Raw genomic sequence first — 20,504 nt, forward strand, 5'->3', positions numbered from 1 at the left:
CTAGTGGAAGGCTTGTAGCAGTGTGCTGGTTGGCAGGCTGGAAACGCAAGTGCTGCTTTCTACAGGGGTTTGGCAAGCTGGCCTTGTCCTGCAGGGCTACTCAAACTAAAAAAAAAGTAACCTGGCCTACATTAAGGTGCCCTGGGGGAGCAGCCATGGTGTGTGGTGCAGAACGTGGTCTGTTGGAGAGCTCTGGGAGACCTGTTGAGAAAGATCCTTCTCCCAGGACTGCTGCAGATGCTAGGCAGCGTGGCTGGCAAAACGTCTGCTTGACAAGGAGCTAGCAAGGATGCTGTGCTTGGGAGCTGCTTTGCATCGACTGGCCTGTGGAACAAGAATCTCCCCGCAGCGGATTGCAAAGATGATACCAGATGTTGCTGAGGTTGTCTCTGTGTAAAAGTAAGATTCATAACATTAGTGATGGCACGAATGGGGGAGTTGGTGCTCCTCCTGAAGATGCCTGGATCGCCTCGTGGATGAAATGCAATTACATAAAATGCTGAGCCATTCGTTTACAGATGAGTAACGTACTGGAAATTGCAAGGTCATGGATCGGTGGCAGAGGAGGATTGGAGGGCACTACATGCACTGTGTGATACCAGCCACCAGTTCAGTGTGCTTCTAGAAAATGTTCATGAGGCTCAAGGATGCAGTGGGAGGAGATGGAGTCAGTAAAAGACAAGGAGATGTTGGCATGACTTCATAAAATATTAGCAGGCTTTTGTTTTAATAACTATAAACAGTTTTGTTTCTCTGTATTTAAAATAGGATAAATTAGAAGAAAGAGATGGTTATTGTGGTGAAGAGTTACTAGTGGTTTGTGGAAGGTCAGTAAATAAAGTTTGACTTGTTGAAACTAAAAATGGAGACAAACCCCCAAACCTGAGCAGATGGAATTACACTTTATCCATTTTCTCTTCTCCCTCTAGCCTTCCTTCTCTCCCTGCTTCTCCTCACTCACCCTATACCCACCGAAAACAGAGGAAAGAGAAAGAATTTAAGGAATAACACTGGTAAAGCAGCACTAGGTGGTAGAGGGGAAATGGTGAGTTACCGTTGCTGGCTGTTTGCACAGGTTGGTTGGTTTGTTTTAACATATTGATCCTGTGTTTTAGGGCTTCCACTTAGGGTTTGCAGAGGCCACGCAGGAATCCTTGGTCCTGGCACCCTGCTTTGGCTAGTGGGTATCTATTGTTCTCCAGAATCAGATGAGCCGCAGCCCAGATGAGGATTTTCAGGGTGAACCAATGCTTCAAGTGGTGTTAAAACTGTTTTGGATCCCTGGTCTGTCTTGCTTGAGGTTACATCAACAGATTTGGACTAAGGAAAGGTTTTTTCTTGTATCAGGTTACTGGAGAGTTTAGAAGGGTTTTTTGCATGGCTGGTTTCCTAGAACCGTTGGCATTTCCACTGCTGAACTGTAATTCTTTTAGAATTGAGACAGAAATTTCACTACACAAACAAGTAGCTTCAAAAGACGAAGCTTACTTGCATGACAGAGGAGGAGAAATAATTACCTGGTTTTCAATCTACTCTGACCTGGGACTTTGAGAGAAGTGAAGATATGGTGTTAATAACTGTCCTTATTTCTTGGTGTTTGCTTATCAGCATTGATGACCTGTGTACTGTAGCAGCAACTTATCAAAGCTGCTGATTTTTCTATATGTAGGAGCGTTTCCTTAACTGTTAGTGCGAGTCTGTACTCCAGTTAAAAGGCCAAGGATGAGTGTAGATATGAAGTGTCAAATTCCTTTGTTCTCTTTCTCAAAGGACAAAGATGCGAACAGGAAATAACTAAGCTTTATTTCTTTTCCTGTAAGTCTCTCTTGAATATATTTAGGAGGAAAAGAGTCATTTCATAAATACATTCCACTCTCCTTTTGACAAAACCAGGATTTGTAGCAATTTTGTTGGCGCTGCATGAAAGTGCTGTGAATGAAACACTTGAACCCTGTCCCTATCTGCAAACCCGTCAAACCATTTCATTGTATCCCAAAGCTATAGATGCGTTTTCTTACTGGAATTGTATAAAAGATCATTTTATTCATCGGATTTAGTTAGGAGCAGGCCAGAAGAGTGTGTGCAATATTTGCTAGGAGGAGCCTTGTGTAAATATAAACCTTATATTATTTTTTATATATATATACACACACATAAATGATCATTAAAATACTATACTCAGTGTGTGTGCTATATGTGCACACAGAGTAATGTAGCAGTGACTGTTGCACTGTAATATAGTAAATATTTAAAATGCAAGTAATAAGGGTTCTGTGTATTTCAGGTTTAAATTCTGTCATTAATAGGTGTGGAAAACAGTGTTGTGCTTGAGCCAGATCAGAACAGAATTGCATTGAATAACAAAAGGCTTCTTTGGGGTGAGGATGTCAGCTTTGCTGCTGCTTCTCATCTGCTCAGTGTGCATTTAATGTGGGTTTTACAGAACTGAAGTCACGAGGTGTGGGTATTTGATATATAATTGTTGACAGTTGTCTCCCACTATGGATTGCTAGCAGACACCTAAATGTATGGATTGGCAATGTTTTTCCAATAAGAAAGCAAAATATTTTGAGAAACTTGAAGCACCCCATTGTTTTCAGAAGTCCTTGGAAAACTGGCAATGGATCCATTTCCCTCATTTGTTATTGCCTGCTGGAAGGTGAGCGCTAAGTGTGTTGGGGAGCTGATATGTGAACATGTCTAAGTTCCTAATCATTAGTAATTTACTATGATGTGTGTTATTCCAACAGTACAAGTATTGATGAGATATCCCTGCTGCAGAAGAGACGATTGGATGAATGTGGGAAGGATAATACAGAATCACAGACTCAATCATGTTGGCAGAGCCCTCTGGGATCATCGAGTTCAGCCATTGCCCTGACACCACCATGTCAACTAGACCAGGGCACTAAGTGCCATGTCCAGTCTTGTCTTAAACCCCTCCAGAGATGGGGACTCCACCACCTCCCTGGGCAGCCCCTTCCAATGGCTAATGACCCTTGCTGAGAAGAAATGCTTCCTAATGTCCAACCTGAACCTCCCCTGGCCAAGCTTGAGGCTGTGTCCTCTTGTCCTAGCGCTAGTTGCCTGGGAGAAGAGGCCGACTCCCACTTCACTACAACCTCTTAACTTAAAAAACATAGGAAAAATAATATAGACAAGAATTTGTCCATCTAATAGATGATTTCATATATATTTTTAGAAGGTTTAAAGAGATTGACAGTTAGTGACTGCCAGACTTGTTGATTCAAAGTGTTTTCTTTGTGATTCATTGCAGTATGTTGCTGTTCTGCAAGGGCTCAGCAGCCGATTGCTCATAGGAGGGAAAGAGAAACATAGCTGTGTTTGGAGGAGGATGTGTCATAGCTCCGAAGTGTTAATTAAACTGATTTCTAAAACGATGATTAATCTAAATAAGGCCGATAGCGAAATTAATTTGAAAACCTGTGCTGCTATTATTGGAAATTACAATTACTTTCAGCTATTATTTGAAACTGCAACGTGTATGTCATAGCCGTGGAGCAGCGCTGTTTGGAAGGGACCTGTGGAAGTCATTTCATCTAACACCCCACTTTAACCAGGGCCGGCTGCTTTGTTACCTGTGTCGAAAATGAATGTGATAATCCTGGAACTGAGCAGTGGTGCAGATTTACTCTGGGCTGCTGCTTTCGAGTGTGTAAATAGACCTGCCAAAGCTGAGAGATTGCGCTTGACCACCACTGTAGGCTAAAATTGTGCTTCCAGTAAATAATTAGTGCCTGAAAACTTTGTTATTAAACTTTTTGATAAACAGTGTAGCATTGCTCTGACTTTCAGTGATTGTGGCTAATTAAGGCTCATTACCCAACAAACGATACTTTACAGAAGTAGGAGCCTGCCTGAATTCTTGGGCTGGTACGTTGTCTGAGAAGATCCTGTTTTAAATCATTTCACAGGGCTCTGGATTCCACTGGCCTAGAATTAACGATGCAATGGTGTGGTCGGATTCATCCCAGCGTGTGGAAGATGAGTTGTAGATATTTCACGGGTTATCTGCATATTAATTCTGAGTGGTATTTGTGCTGTCTGTCTCACAGTATTATTTGAATAATCATTCAGCTTCTGAGTGGGAGCTATCTTTGACAGGAAAAATATGTAAAATCTAAAGGAAGTAAATGAACACAATCCTTCCAGCGATAATTTAAAGCGATAAAACAAGCAGCATGTAGATCAAGTAATCTGTTTTACTAATCAAACCATTTAAGTCCTTTTCCATATTGCTAATGTCCCCCTTGCATTATCACTGTTTAACAGCTCAGTGCAGTTGGCATTTAGAAATTCACTCCTTTTGCACTGAATGATGAACTCATAAATAACAGCACTCCTACTGCTCAGATGTTTTTCCATTCAAAGAATGTGAAGTGAAGTACTTAAAGACTGTTGTGCAAATTCATCTGCTTATCTTGCCTATGCTACCTTCCATATCCACAAGGATGTTTGAAGAGTTCCCTGTATCCTTCCTTCTCTTCTTCCCTTTTTGAAGTTGTCCTTTCAGTGAGCAGGAAAAAACATCCTGATGCTGAATCTGCCAGGTCGGTCACATTCATTTCTTCAACTGAAAGCCCTACACTTGGTTGTACTAAAAAACCCCTTTTATTTCTAAACCAAACTTTATGTGAAATATTCATTGCTCTTTACTTGAAAGACCAAACCTTGTGTATTTACTAGGCCTTTTCAGCACAGCATACTTCATCTTGTTTCTGTGGGGCTTGAGGGTTTATCTTCCAGGGCACCTGCTGCTCAGTTCTTGCTAACAGGGCAGAGACTGACATGGCGAAGAGAGGATTTCACTGCAGCTCTGGTTCAGTTTGCCCTTAGGTAACATAAAGCTTTTCCAATACAAACCAGAAATATATGAAAAACAGTCCCACAACAAACATGAGCCAAACCCATCACCAAAAAGTGGGAAGCTTTTCCTGACTAGACGTGCTTTCAAGGAAGCACAAGGAAAAGTCCGTCCTTTCAACCCGAACAGTTAATGGACGTGTTGTGGTGAAACATATTTGCTTTGTGATTTGCAAACTTAGTTTTTCCCTCCATTGCTGATGGCTCTTTCTTCACGTTAGCTGGCTGAAGTTGTTGGCGTCTGTCCCGCAGGGAATGGTGTCAGGGATGATCTGGACTTGGGGTGGCCGAGATCACGGCTGTCCTTTATTGTCCCTTCAGCAGACGTGGCAGAAAGGAACCTTTGGCAAAGGAGGTGCATGGGCAGCGGTAGGTGGAATATCGTCATCTGCTGCTTTGAGACTCAGCAGTTTGTCTGCCGAAGCCCTTAGTTGGTAATCCAGTGTGCTGCTAGGACAGCTCACGAGCCAAAACCACAAGAGCTCTGTTAAGTCACAATATGCTGTAAAACACATAAATGCTTAAAGAAGTCTGCCTGGTTTCATGAGCAGAAAACAAACAGTCCTGTTCAAGGACTACACACTCACTATTTGTGTTTAGGTGCGATGGTGCAGATCACTGTGCCAACTCTAAAAGAAACCCTAATTACATAAGTCATATTTGTGCATTATTTGCGTATTTTGCATTATTATTTTTGCGTGATTCGCGTGGCCTGTGTCACTATAAATAAGGTATCTATTTATTTTAGATCTAACGTTACCAAAGGACTAAGCAAGCCTTCTGGAGTGCTTGCAGATGGTGTACTGTATCTTAATACTGCAAGATGATTCTTGGGGTTTTTGAGCCCTGTATCAAAACAATGCTGTATTCAGGAGCCTCCAGCAGCATTCACAGATCAGCACTGGGCACGAGCTTAACAAATGCAGAATATTCCTTTACAGCAGAACAATGAAGCATCTGAACATCAGCATCTCATGGCCAGCTGACTGCAAAAGGAGTCTCCGAGCATGTAGAAAGAAAACCTGTGAAATACTGTGATTGTCCCTTGGCACCTAGGCTCGAGGAATAAATAGAATAATATATAATAATATAATAAATAAACGACTCTTCTCCCAGGCAACCAGCGATAGGACAAGAGGACACAGCCTCAAGCTTGGCCAGGGGAGGTTCAGGTTGGACATTAGGAAGCATTTCTTCTCAGCAAGGGTCATTAGCCATTGGAAGGGACTGCCCAGGGAGGTGGCGGAGTCACCACCTCTGGAGGGGTTTAAGACAAGACTGGACATGGCACTTAGTGCCCTGGTCTAGTTGCCATGGTGGTGTCAGGGCAAGGGTTGGACTCGATGATCCCAGAGGGCTCTTCCAACCTGATTGATTCTGTGATTCTGTGAAGTGTAGTTAGACATCAGTACAAAGTTCTGTTAATTGTGCGGTGTGTACAGAAACATGGGAAGGTGGTATAATATACCATGTATGTGTCAGAAAGAGATGAATTAGAAAATAAGGTTGAAAGTCATCAGTACAGTTGCTGATGGGGCTTCAGCTTATGTTTGTTTATACAAGGATGCTGCTGTGTTGGGGTCATCAGCAGCGACGTGAATGGTTTTTGTTTCCTGAACTTACTGGAGAAGTTTGAAGAAAGGAACAGGGTATCAGTCGTGGTCTTTGTTTTTCTGCATGTTCCTGGATTTTTCTGTTGGGTTGCAGGATTTTATAGTTCCTTCAGCATCCCTTGAAAGAAAGGTTGTTATTCAGAAGTATAAGCTCGTCCTTGCCTGGACACTGTTCAGACAAACGTACCATTGCAGAATTTGTGCACCACTGAACCAGGACAACGAAATTGGGTGGTATCTTCTGCGTGATGCAAATCTGTCCAACCACCAGTCGTCAGTCTGGTTTTTGCCTTTTGTGCTGCAATTTCGTCCACTGATATATTGAAGGTAGTGTACCCTTTAACACAGTAGTTTATAATCTGGTGAACAAAGCTGAGTTCCCAAAATTGAAGGCTGAGATAATCATGGTGTGGCAGGTTACAGTTAATATGGGCATGGGGTTTGGAAAGCAGAGGTGGTGAATAAAGTAAAGTGTCTTTAAGTACCTGAATGCTGTAACATCAGAGTGGAAGGAACATAATGGATCATGAAGACAGTTGCTGGTCAGTGCAGGAAGCCAAATCTTCTGAACGGATCCATCAATGAGTTCAGCAATATCTAGCAGGGCTAACCAGTCCTTTCTGCCTCTGGTGACACGCTCTGCCAGGACTGCTCCCTTGACAGCGAGCTTCCAGTTTCAAGCCTGTGTTGGCCAGGGTAAATCCATTCCCATTTTTCTTTTCTATTTGTAGTTTTTTGTTTCATTAGTTTTTCTGGCTACCTGGCAAGATGCTATTCATCTGCTGATGTATTTATAGAGTGATTACTTCCACCTTTTCCTCCTCCTCAGTGATTTTATGAGTCTTACGCATTTAAGTTAGTTCTCTTGCATGACAAGCTCTAGGCTCTTCTGCACACGTGCTCCAGTTGACTTCACGTGTGATGGGAGCAGATAGAAGAACCTACCTGACTTTTGAGCTTTCTTTTTCTTTTACTATCCTTTTATAGATTATGTGCTTTTATTTGACAGATTAAAAAGTCAGAGATCGTGGGTAGATGACAGTCTCTTGTTTGTTGCTGTCCCAAGCCTGTTCTACTCTTTCCTGGTTTGATTGTAGGATAATTCAGCCTCAGGAGGTCATTCAGGGCAATCTCCTGCTCAAAGCAGAGTAACCTGATTACTGCATTAGGATTTTACAGCGTTCCAGCCAGACTTTTCCCATGGAAAGTGGGGTGTGTGTTACTGCTCTACGCAGAGAAATCGGGATCAAGATGCTTCCCTCTACCTGTGCTCGAGAGCAACTTTCTCACGTGTGGATCGGAATAAAACCACAAAGCATTATGTTGTCCCTGGAAGCTTTTCAAAGAACTTCCTTTTGTCTCATTATCTATTTCAAGTTTGCTTGCGCCTTCTGCTATGCTTCTAGAAATGTAAAAAGAGCACGGAGTGGTTCCCTGCTGTAGCAGAGACAGCTCAGGCTGTCTGACGCGAATAGAAATAGCTCAGTGACTCCTGTGTTTAGTGGTTTGGCATTTTTTTCGGTGCATGGTTAGTACTTCATGTTTAAGGAGAGGGATTTTCATATTATTCCCCTTTCTAGCTAGCTGCGTTTCACAGTTTTAGCCTTTATTCAGCGTTCGTTAGAGCTAGCTTAGCATCCACCTTCCATTTTCCTTTCCCCCGACCTAGTGGATTTGCAAAGCTGCATACGTGACTCAAGGGTCAGCTGTGTTGGAGCTGAATCAGCCTTGTCAAATTACAGTCAGTTTGCTTAAACGTTGGTTTGTTGAGGAAGATGTGGCACCAGTCACTCATCATTTACTTTTTTTCTTTTGAAAAAAAAAAAAACCATCATTACAAAGGACTCTTTTAACCTTATTTCCAAAGCTGACTGTGAAAACTGCCGATGAATGAATATTCCTCACCCTGCCCTTTCTGCTCCCTCTGTACAGGAAAGGAGTGGTGCAGAACGCGCGCCCGATGGCATTTCCTATTTTGTTAAACTGGCAACATCTGAGAACTAAATCCACGCAGGACAACTGCAAGCAAAAATTTCACCTGCACATTGAATGAACTTAAATTCGAGTTTTTCTGGCCCTCGGGATGGATCAAAACGTTGCAGACATGCATATTCAGAATCGGGACAGACCTGGGATGTTTTCCTAGCACAGGGAGGTGATACTGACTGGACAGTTTTTGGGTCTGTTTTTCCAAGTGTGGCAAGAATAGTTTAGCTATAGTTCTGCCAACGCAAACCCTGTTTATCTGAGCTCTCTTGTGATGAGGATGATTCGCTATAATACAGTTTATGAGCAATTCACTGAAAGACTTGAAAGTAATTTTCTTGCTTGACAGCTGAGTTTATGGCAAGGTTTACCTGAAATAAAGTCTTTAAGTAGCAGCTGACTATACATTCTTGCATTTAAAAACAGGTAAATATGATTTCATTGCCAGAAGTCTACTTAAATTCCCTTGCTTAGTGAAAACATCTGAAAGGCCCATCCTTGACGATCCATGTACATCTCTTCTTGAATATGAGTTTTAATTAAATGTCTTCATGCGTGTTTGCAATGAGAATGGAGTCAAAGCCTGCAATAATGGATTTTTAATGTATAATTTGGTGGGAAGAAATAGCTGAGAACTGTGACCCCCTTTGGGGGAATAACCTGAATCACATGGAGTGTTTGCACCAGCAAAAGGAATTGTCCCTCTTCCACGTGCCGGAGAGGTGTGCAGCTGCTCGGTTGTTCTTCTTCCCATGCACAAAGGAGGGAGGAAGAAAAAGCAGCATGCTCATACTAAATATTTCAGTTGCTTTGGAGTTAATTAATAAGTCAGAAATGGATAATAGTTTGAAATCATTAGCTTTTATTCTTTAACTGTCAGTGGTACTAGGTTAGCTGGTGACTACCTAGTGCAGGCTGATGCATCTGTAGCACTCCTGTATCTGTCCTGAATTATTTGCTTTTGTTTTTTCTCTTAACGTTTCCTTTACTTTAAGCCACTGCTGCACAGTTAACCTGAAAGTCTCTCTTCAGTTGATGGCTGTGTGGTGACTTCTTGTCGTGAAGATGTTCTGTTTCTGGAGCATTGGGGAGTGGGAAGGGGTGAGACCAAGGAGCTTTACTGAGCACCTGCTAATGTGGGGAAGCTTTAGTGTGTCTGCCTGTGTGTAAAGCAGAATATGATGTCAATCTGTGCTCAGAGGTGAGAAAGTAGTTCCAGATGAGAAAAAGTCTTTTCCCAGGAGAAAATAATCCATAATACCAATAATTATACTTCATCTGTCTCAAAGTAACAGAAAATGAGACGACTGGTGACTTGACGTGATTTTTCCAGCAGTTGCTCTGCTCCTCGGATATTAGACAGATGGAGGGAAAGACTGGCAAAATGTGTTTGAGGAGCCGTTTCACACCCCAGCAAAGCCCAGCCTGTGATCTCACTGCGAACCATCCCTGGGAGCTGGCGGAGGTTATCTCAAAGTATGCTGGATTCTAGAAATAGCAATAAGCCCGCGGAGTGCTGCCTGCTGTCTGTGATCCCGGCAAGTTTCTGTTTATCTGTCGGGACAGAGGAGTTACCATGTAAATGATTAATTAGAAAGTCCCTTTATAATTGGCATTGCAGCATTTGGAGTGGCGATTGCATGCCAGGGTGCCTTTGTTTAACGGTCTGCGTTCTGCAGATGTTGTTTTGGAGTGTGGGTTCCAAGTCTTGCCAGCTAACTCTTTTCTTTATTTGTACTGAGTGCATTTGAAGTTGCATCATTTCCTCGGTAAGAACAGTTTTATTTTTGACTGGAGGGTTTGTCAGGTGGGAGAAATCCTAAATGTGAGTGCTCTCTGGTGGCGAAGATTTCTGCTTCAGTTTTTTGATTTCTGCAGAGTATTTTCCAGTGGCAACTGGATGTGAACACAGGAGTCTGGACTTAAGGATATATATTTTTTTTCCAACTCCCTCAAAATAAAAACTACAAAATAAAATAAGAGCCTTTTTATTTCCTTGGCAGTCGTCTTTCCTAGGCAATCCTTTCTATCCCTTTAAATGATTTATATTCTGTGACCTATGGGTTTATATTTTCTCACTATCAATTGATGTTTTAACAAGGTAATAAAAACTCGTATAAAAACTTCTCATGAAAGGGTTGGTGTTCTTCATCAAAATAACACACAAGGATTAAATACTGTGACTTTCTCTTTGGCTGCTGAGCTGGATTTCAGATGCCAGAGTAATAAGTGGAAAATTCAGAAGACAGTGATACAGAAATTACTCAAATGGCATCATTACAGGGAAATCTTTTCTCCTCCAAGCTGCAGCACAAGGTGATGTGATTTTCATGGTACATACAAACCGAGGTTTGACCGTGGGGGTGTCGACCCCAGGATTACGTACAGGGGTTCCTTTTATCAAATGTGCTGTAGATGGCTTTTAATAACAAAAATCCACTCCTACGTGTTATACACTCGGTACTGAAATGATTACACCGTCCTTTTATGTTGATGAGCTTCCCCTTGATGGAGTGCAATGCTCCGGCTGATGAGCCTTTCCAAAAAGCACCGGATAGCTTCGTCCTCTGGTTTTGTGACTTTGCCTTGCAGTAGAATAACAAATTTAACGCAGCTTGTACCTCCCCATTTGGACTGCGTCGTTGGTTGTTTTCTTAAGTTTTCAGGAGTTCTTCTTGGGCAAGGAAAACCGAGACTCTCACACCGAAGCAATGCAGCTAGGAAAACAGGCACTGCTGTTCTTGGCCTGCTGCTGTGCTGAGCTGCCCTGTCTGATGAAAAGAGGCTTTATCAGCACAGAGGGACGAAGAGCGACAGCTCCTTTTAGGAACGTCTAAGCACAGCTTTGGAATTTTAACTCCGGAGCTAAGACATGTAAAAAAAAAAAAAAAAAAAAGAACTGAGAGGCCCCCCAGTTCAAGAAAGACAAGGAAGTACTGGAGAGAGTCCCGCAGAGGGGTACGGAGATGGTCAGAGGGCTGGAGCATCTCTGCTACGAGGAGAGGCTGAGGGAGCTGGGGCTGTTCAGCTGGAGAAGAGCAGACTGAGGGGGGATCTTATCAATGCTCACAGATACCTCAGGGGCGGGTGTCAAGGGGATGGGGCCAGACTCTTCTCAGTGGTGCCCAGTGACAGGACAAGGGGCAACGGGCACAAACTGAAACATGGGAAGTTCCATCTGAATATGAGGAAGAACTTCTTTACTGTGAGGGTGCCAGAGCCCTGGGACAGGCTGCCCAGGGAGGGGGGGGAGTCTCCTTCTCTGGAGATATTCAAACCCACCTGGACACGACCCTGTGCAACGTGCTCTGGGTGCCCCTGCTTTGGCAGGGGTTGGACTGGATGATCTCCAGAGGCCCCTTCCAACCCCAACCAGGCTGGGATTCTGTAAGCAGGCACGTCAGTTGTTCACAAACTCCATATCCTTAAAGCCAAGCTTAAGAGATGCCCATTTGTCAAGTCTGGAGATGGATCCTTCTCCCTCCTCTCCATCTGCCTTTTGCCACAGAGGTTAAAGACACAACTCGTCCGAGTCTAGTAAAACCTCTTAAAACTTGACTTGGAGGCCAAATGTGAGATCTGCCACCTAAGCCCGGAGCTGTCGGGGAAGCAAGCAGGCAGCACATCACCCTGCTGTCCGTGGCAGGGTCACAGCTGTATCGCCGCCAAAGCCGAGCCGTCCCCTGGTCGAGGGGGCTCCTGCGGAGCTGTGGGCTCCCAACGCCCGGCGGGGGGGCAGGCTGGCAGCAGCAAATCTGTAGGTTCTGCTTACGAGGCAGTCGGGGACACTGAACTGGCAAGGGAGGAAACTTAAACTGTGCTCTGCTACTGGAAGTCTACATAATTCATTACTGAAGGAAGAGGTCAAAGTATTGGGTACTGTGATGGTGACTTGGCACGACACTTCAGTAGGGATGCCCTTTTGTCCTTTTTTTCTCTTCTCCTCAGCTAAAACAAACCCCCTTAACTTCTCTGTGCTGACCACGAACCCTGTGGCCGTGCGTCTGGCAGTACGGTGGGGCTTAAAATCTTCTCCAGAAACTGCTATATCTTTATTTTTATCATTAATAGTGCCTTCAGCGGTGGTTACGTGCTGGCTGTGCAGTGACTTTCGGAGAGATACGTCCTCTATTAGGCAACTTGCCTTTTTTGGATGGCTCAACTCCAGAAAGATGGGAAGGATTCTACTGATTTTGATGTCCTTGTCATGGTTTCCATTACGTATGTATGTCCCAGGGTGATTTGATCTCCTTAGTAGAAGCAGTGTTGTGTGTGTTTGGTTTTTCTTAAGCTCTCCTGTGTATATGTAGAGTCCCTGGTGTGCTCCTGAGAGGGCAGAAGATGAGCAGCCGGGTATCCTATCTCTTTGCACTCACGTGTATCTTCTCCTGCCTGTTTGCTGTCTTCCCACCACCACAACTCCCAACTGCTTTGTGCTTCAAAGAATTAAAATTAGGGCCGGTAAATGACAAGGACTGAGTGCGTGAGGCTTCCTGTGTACCTAAGTCCATGTTCTGGTTTCCCAGTGAATAAACTGGTTTTTGAAGAGTTAGGCTGTGATTCTGTATTTCATACCAGGCTGGCGTAGCGGTTGCTTGGTGTTGTTCCCTGGGTGTTATCCAGCATTTTTGTTGCACTAGTTAGCTACTGAGCTGGAGGTGGTATTGCCAATTATAATGGCCTTACCTTTTCTAAAACGTTTTTGGTAGGTTCAAACAGTATATATCTTTAAAATGTAAAATACCCTTGCATTTTAAGCTCGCTAATGTTTTGGGAAATGCCTATCAGAACTACGTTCAGTTAAAACAATGCAGGAATGAAAAGATATTTTTGTAATCCTTGTGTCTTTTTAGCGAAGTGTTTCTGGAGGAAGCTGCAATTAGAGGCAAAATCGCTTTTAGAAAGTCGAATGTCGGTTGCTAGATTCTGTTTCTTGGTTTTTATCACACCTGCTGAAAACTTCACACTGCCAAGATGCTGCAGAGAATTCTCAAATGAACAATAACAAATGTCAAGCCTGTCACCACACGGGGGTGGTAATAAATTCAATAAAGTGAGGCTAGAATTTGTGCCGGCGTCCATCCAGGGTGCGGAGGGCCCTTGCAGTCTGTGGAGGTGCTCTGGTGCCATCTAATGTTGTAAGATGTAGGTACAGGGTGCAGACAGGTAGAAATGCCATCGATTGCACTTTGATATCTAAATCTGCTGTTGTCCTTCCTCCTCCTGAGAAGCAAACGCTCTATGAATTCTCCAGCTGTGAATCTGAAATTCCTTCTGTGCTCTTCTGCTAAATAACTCTTGATAAAATGTGAATTTCTTTGGACACATCTTTTAACTTAAAACACTTTTTTTTTTTTTTAAACAAGCTTCAAATTATTTTCCGTCTTATTTGCAGAAAGAATATGAAGGACCAGGTAGGGTTTACGAAAGGTGTAGTTTGGGGTTGTTTTCAACATGTTCTTAAAAAGCTTTCACTTCAGGTTTAGCAGCAGTGATGTTATCAAAGTGCCTTCTAGCGAAAAGGATGGAGTGGAAGCTAATTGCTGGAGCTGAAAGGCTGTAATTTGCTTCTTGGCTTGTATCTTTGTTTGCTTTCTTGCAAATATGATTAGACCTCTAAGTGAGTGGCTTCAAAACTTCTGCTTCTCTGAGCTGAGCTGGGCTTTGGACAACTGTAGAATGTGAAAAAAGAATTTGCCTTTAAATCCCCTTTATGAAGCAGATTATATGAACTCATCACAAACTCATTTTATTGTCAGTTGTAGAAACAGTAAATTGTATTCACTTAAATCTTACTAAAGAATTTCTCAGAAACCTTTGTTCCTGGCAGCATGTTAATGGCAACAGAAATACCTGAGTATGCAGCAAGCTGGCTTGGTTGTGTCAGCAAAGCAAAAGTTTGCTGTACTCAGAAATGCGGTTGGTTTTTGTACCTCAGTAATCTGATCAGTCGTGGATCTGTACATGACATAGGTGTAGAAGTTTCCTTTGTAGGGGGTAAGATTCAAAGCTAGCCCTAGTTCTTAGTCCTTGTAACATCAGGTCTCTATGTAACATGCTGACATGCCAGCCGGGCCACACTGGTCAGATAATACTGTCTGGCTGAACATGAGCCAGCAGTGTGCCCAGGTGGCCAAGAAGGCCACCAGCATCCTGGCTTGTATCAGCACTAGTGTGGGCAGCAGGACCAGGGCAGGGATCGTCCCCCTGTGCTCGGCACTGGTGAGGCCGCACCTCGAATCTTGGGTGCAGTTTTGGGCCCCTCATGACAAGAAAGACCTTGAGGTGCTGGAGCGAGTCCAGAGAAGGGCAACAAAGCTGGTGAAGGGTCTGGAGCACAAGTGTGATGAGGAGCGGCTGAGGGACCTGGGGGTGTTTAGTCTGGAGAAAAGGAGGCTGAGGGGAGACCTTCTCGCTCTCTACAACTGCCTGAAAGGAGGGTGTAGTGAGGGGGGGGTCGGTCTCTTCTCCCAAGGAACAAGCGATGGGACGAGAGAGAGGAAACGGCCTCAAGTTGTGCTAGGGGAGGTTTAGATTGGAGATGAGGGACAATGTCTTCCCTGAAAGGGTTGTCAAGCACTGGCACAGGCTGCCCAGGGCAGTGGTGGAGTCCCCATCCCTGGGGGGATTTAAAAGCCGTGGAGATGTGGTGCTGAGGGCCATGGGTTAGTGGTGGGCTTGGCAGTGCTGGGTTAACGGTTGGACTCGATGATCTTAAAGGTCTTTTTCCAACCTAAAGGATTCTGTGATTCTGTGATAATGACCATAGTCAATCTTTTATTAGAATATTTCAGTACGATGATGGATTGAAGAGTTCACCTTCAATGGTGGCCACTTACTTGAAAGACATTGTGAAGCTGTTTGACTAATTCCCCTTCTCCCTTTTATCTCATCCCGGGTAGGTTTGAAAAAGGACGGATTTACACGTTCATTGGGGAGGTGGTCGTTTCCATGAATCCTTACAAGAACTTGAACATCTATGGGCGTGACATGATTGAGCAGTACAAGGGAAGGGAATTGTACGAGAGGCCTCCTCACCTCTTTGCAATTGCTGATGCCGCTTACAAAGCGATGAAGAGGCGATCAAAAGACACCTGTATTGTAATATCAGGTAAGCTGAAAGAGCTTTTCATTTTGATGAACACTTGATCTTTGTGAAATTCTGGGCAGAGAAAGCAGAATGATTTGGCTAATGACAGCATTTTATAAAAGAAAACTTCATTAATCTTAAAACTGCTTATTTGCATTTGAATCCGTGTGTGGAGACCTTAACAATTATTTCTTCTCTAATTCAAGAGCTGGTGTCAGTCATTAGCTTAATCTGTGCATACAAAGGGATGACTTGAACGTGAGTCCTCTGCTTGCTCTGCCTGTGTGAGTGGAGGTGGGTGAGGACAGGGTTCCTGTCTCGCTTTAGGGAACTGCTGATTTTTGTCCCTTCGATGACCAGCCGATGTTTTGTTCTCTGTCTCGATGGCCGCACTGATTGCTCGTCGTCGCTGTAACAGTGGGAGCAGCGCTTGTACCATGAACAGTCGCTATCTGGATCCTGGCACTTCGTTTCCTTGATGTTCCCGTGCTTTAGCAGCTCTGAAAAGTGAGGGACCCAAACAGTAGCCTCTTGTGTTGCAGTTCCCGGCACTGCTGCTAGCCCAGCCTCTGCGTGCCAGTCTTTCTCCTCTAACAATATTCCTTTTGATCCTCTGTGTGCCAGGCCTTTAACCGACCTGTGAGATCTCACATCACATCTGCTTCGGAGTCAGCAGAGCAGCAACAACCAGGCAGGGTTATGGCTATATTTAGAAAACGTTCCAAGTCCACACAAATAAGATTGCTTTAAAAAATAACAACAACAAAAAACCCAAACCCTGTCTGGGTAGAGTTAAGATACACTTTTCAGTGATTTGCTTTGCTTTTTTTTGAACTGTTGTGTCATCTTTGTATTTCTGCTCTCAGGTGAAAGCGGGGCTGGGAAGACTGAGGCCAGTAAATACATTATGCAGTACATAGCAGCCATTACCAACCCCAGTCAGAGAGCAGAGGTGGAAAGGTAAGGGCTTTGCAGAGAAAGAAGTGAAATCTTGTTTGTATATCTCTTTCTATGAACTGTGCAGCACCATGTTATTAGATGGTCTCTTGTACTAATTACATGCTGATTTTTACAGCATTTACCTAATGTCTTCAGATACTTTTACTCTGGGAGTTCTGCAATATTCATTGCTAAAATCACGTAGAAAAGTTTATTTTGAAAGTTTGAACTTTCAAAATAAAAACAGTATCTAGAAATCATGTTTCCTGTGGCAAGTTGCCTGGAATATGTGTCCGTTAGAATGGCATGTTGAGGGTGAGGAGCATATTCCATGACCTTTCAGACTTGTGTGCTCCTGAATTGCAAAATGTGCCTGTCAGCCTGCGAGTAAAAGGTTTTACACAAAGACTGTGGCTTTCTGCTGAAACAGACTTAATACTTACCCTGACAAAAATTTTGCAAATTACTTGCAAAAGAATCCAAGGAATTGATTTCAAAATTACATACGTAAAGGAACTGAATTTTCGATGCTGTTTTCAGCGGGGGATGTAGTCTTTGGTTCCCATTTGCTCTGCTCTGAGGAACATTACCGAAAGCTCCCAGCTGATTTCCCGTGGGATTGCTAATGTCGTACACATCTGCCCAAAGACATCATCAAAGAGCATCTCTGCTGTTACTAAATTCTTCTCTACAAATGCCTGTGGAAAAAAAAAATTCCGTGGTTTGAGTATACAAGTCTGGACTTAACCCTGTTCTCTTTTCCATTTGTCTGTACTACAGAGTGAAGAACATACTGCTGAAATCCAACTGTGTGTTAGAGGCCTTTGGCAATGCCAAAACAAACCGTAATGACAATTCCAGCAGGTTTGGAAAGTATATGGATATCAACTTTGATTTTAAAGGAGACCCAATAGGTGGGCACATCAATAATTACTTACTAGAAAAGGTAAGGCTCGCTCCCTTGTAGAGTTAAAGGCTTTTGTGTAGTTACTTTTGTAATACGTGCTTTGCCAATACAAAGTTTTCCTTTCCAACATGGTATGTCAATAGGTGACGTATGAGGGCATAGAATCTCATTAATTCTAGGGCTTAATATTTCTTCAAGAGTCAGTGTAAATAACTGAAATACTGCTGAAGCACTGGCACTGCCCTGTACTGTAACAGCTCTGCTTTCAGAGCTCACCACATCAGGGACTAGTGTTACTCAACACCTATATGCACATAAGCCTTTATGTACTTTGTATCCAGAATAAAAGCTGAGATTAATTAATGTCTGCAAAACTCCTTTGTAAGTTCCTGCACTGCGATCTCACTGGTGAATAAGAGCAGAAGATATTTAGGTCTGTAAGTAGCAACGATATGCTTGAGAAGTGTTATTCTGGAATAATGCCACAGCCTTGTGTGGTCTTTTAGTAACTTTATTTTTATATATTCCAAGTGATCCTAAGCATAACTTTTTTTTTTAATGTCATGAAGTGGTGACCGAAAACATTGGAATATGTAAAACTCTGTTGAGAGGCTGGGCTTGATCTATTAACAGTTCTCGTTATGTGTGAGACACACATCTGGCTTTAATTTATATGTTTGACCACATCTGCTAACATGCTTTTTTGTTTGTGTTTTTTACTTCTCCCATTATTTCCCTGAAGTCTATTTTGAGAGTAAACACTTTGTTTTAAAAACCAAAACAACAAACCCAAACATTTACCATGTGATACTTCCATGCAAAAAAGGGGTGGGGCTACAGCTGCAGTGACTTAAATCCTGATCATTTATTTCATATTCTTGACTTCTACCAAGTTCAATTTGTTTCCATTTTGAAAGCAGTTGAGGTTCTGGCCCGAACACAAGCAGTTAACAGCCAGTGGCTTTGCACTGCAGCAGGAACACATGCCTCATCACTCTCCATAGCCCAAACTTGTAGCATAAAACAAGGATATGTTGCTTGTTGACTGAATTTCTGCTGCATTTAACATGGGTTTTTTTGTGTGTGTGCTGTTTTATGCTGATTGGAATAAGTGCTCTGAAGATGGAGCTGACACTTGTTCCCTAAAACAGTGCGCTTGTGTTAGAGCAGAGCGGTCACTGGTACAGCGGGTGGGTGCTGGTGGTCAGCCTGTCCTGGGGCTGTAGATGTGGTTACCATAAGGCCCTAACTATGGCCCATGGAGTATTTTCTGGTAGTCAGAGAGTCTTGTTTTTCATTTCCAGCCATTAAATAACTCTTAAATTCAAATGATGTTTTATTTCACTCTGTAATTCCGTAGTTGCCACGTGGGATTCCTGGTTGGAAGTAGGACATTGCAGCTGTTACACAAGCTGGTCTTTTGGATTATAGACTTCAGACTCCATGGTCACGCCTAGCTGATAATGGTCATAAGAGACTGACTGTAAGCTAAGCTGAGTTTGGAGGTGTCCTAGCAGTGGTGAACCGATGTTATCGGTGTCTAAGGGGAGGTGCTGGGGAAGCAGACTGTCCACATCCAGAAATACCCATCTTGTATTTTCTTTCCCTGCAGTCTCGTGTGATTGTGCAGCAGCCAGGAGAACGGAGCTTTCATTCTTTTTACCAGGTTTGTATTCGTTTGCAGAAACAAATGACTCGATTCTCAAGTTTCCCAGACACGACAGGCAAAATATTTAAAGCTTTCACCCTCTCGTGTGTTTTGCAAAGGTTTCCCCTTGTTGTTGCATCTTGGGTGATCTTAGGTTCTTTAGTTCTTCGAAGAGGCCTGGGCTGGGGAAGGAGCATGGGAAGATTTATTTTTTTCTATGCTCCAGTCCCATATTAACACATTTGTAAACTTAAAAGGAGGCTAACTAAACAAATATGGGAGAATATTGGCCATTGAGTCACTGTTTTATTTGTAATAAGTCTAATCCCTCTGTTTTCTCTTGAGGCCTTTAGTCCATATGGAAGTAATTTTATGACAGCAAGTTGACTTTCTTTTTTTTGGGGTGTTCTTTTTAATATCTTCCATATTGGATGGTGGTTCCCTTGGGTGTCCTTTGGGGGAAATGGTCAGCCGATTAGTATAACCTTTATTCTCAGTTTTGCAGTGAGGGAAATGTAGGTTTGTTTATTTTTTTTCCCCACTTATTCAGTACTCCATGATGGCACGTTAGCACCTTTCTCATGGATGTGTCATTTCCGTGTTGGAAAGTCTCTGTATAGCAGAGAAGATAAGTGTGCTTGCTAGGACGCATCTGTGGCGTGTCACAGATGTAAACATGTCTGGTTTGTGAAGAGGTTCAGGCTTGTTTTCTAAACAGTTGTGTCACTCAAAAGGACAGTCATTTAGGCAACCTCTTTCTGGTGGTCAGAGCCCTACAACGATGCAGACCGTGTACTTGCGCACGTGCTTGTGACTCCAGATACTGTAGCTGATCCTTCTGTAGCAGTAATTTAATTCTTTTTATTATTTTGCTTGTCAAGCAGATGAAAAAGAAACAGAAAAAGGAAGGATTTTTATTTCTTTTCATTCACCGTTTCTTAAAATACTCTTCGTACAGCTCCTCCAAGGGGGTTCTGACCAGATGTTACGTTCTCTACATCTTCAGAAGGATGCATCTGCCTACAACTACATCTGTCCCGGAGCACAGCTAAAGGTGAGGGTGTTGCAGTGAATTAGAGGTTACTTGTCTTAAAATTGTAAATGCTTCTTGAAATACTTAAAGTACTGCTGAGCTGGCAGAAGCTGTACTTTGAGAACAATATTTATGGGATGAATATGGAAAGGTGACACCGATGTGCTATTTTTAATGGAGTTTCTGGCCGTAGAAGACAAAGCACACGTGTACTTGTGCATACTGCATTTGTGTCTGCTTATAAAAAGCAATAAAATGCTTTTTATAAAAATATAAAAGGATAGACACCACCTTTGTTAATAAATGCAGGCATAGATATTTGACCTGTTATCAGTGACAGACTTTTCATGCTTCATAATGGGTAACTTAAGCCATAAAAAAACCATAAGGACTCATTACAGTAG

General features: G+C 43.0%; 1 protein-coding gene across 2 annotated transcripts in view; it reads left to right on the forward strand.

Moving 5' to 3' along the window:
• Positions 1-20,504, forward strand: part of MYO1D (myosin ID) — a 185,082-nt gene that overhangs the window by 25,443 nt on the left and 139,135 nt on the right. For both annotated transcript variants that reach the window (XM_068419052.1, XM_068419053.1), the window contains exons 2-6: positions 15,386-15,594; positions 16,440-16,533; positions 17,293-17,458; positions 19,032-19,085; positions 20,026-20,121. In XM_068419052.1, the coding sequence (XP_068275153.1) occupies positions 15,386-15,594; positions 16,440-16,533; positions 17,293-17,458; positions 19,032-19,085; positions 20,026-20,121 (619 nt within the window). The remainder of the gene's footprint in view (positions 1-15,385; positions 15,595-16,439; positions 16,534-17,292; positions 17,459-19,031; positions 19,086-20,025; positions 20,122-20,504) is intronic.

Source organism: Nyctibius grandis, chromosome 26, assembly GCF_013368605.1.
Source record: "Nyctibius grandis isolate bNycGra1 chromosome 26, bNycGra1.pri, whole genome shotgun sequence".
Lineage (NCBI taxonomy): Eukaryota > Metazoa > Chordata > Aves > Nyctibiiformes > Nyctibiidae > Nyctibius > Nyctibius grandis.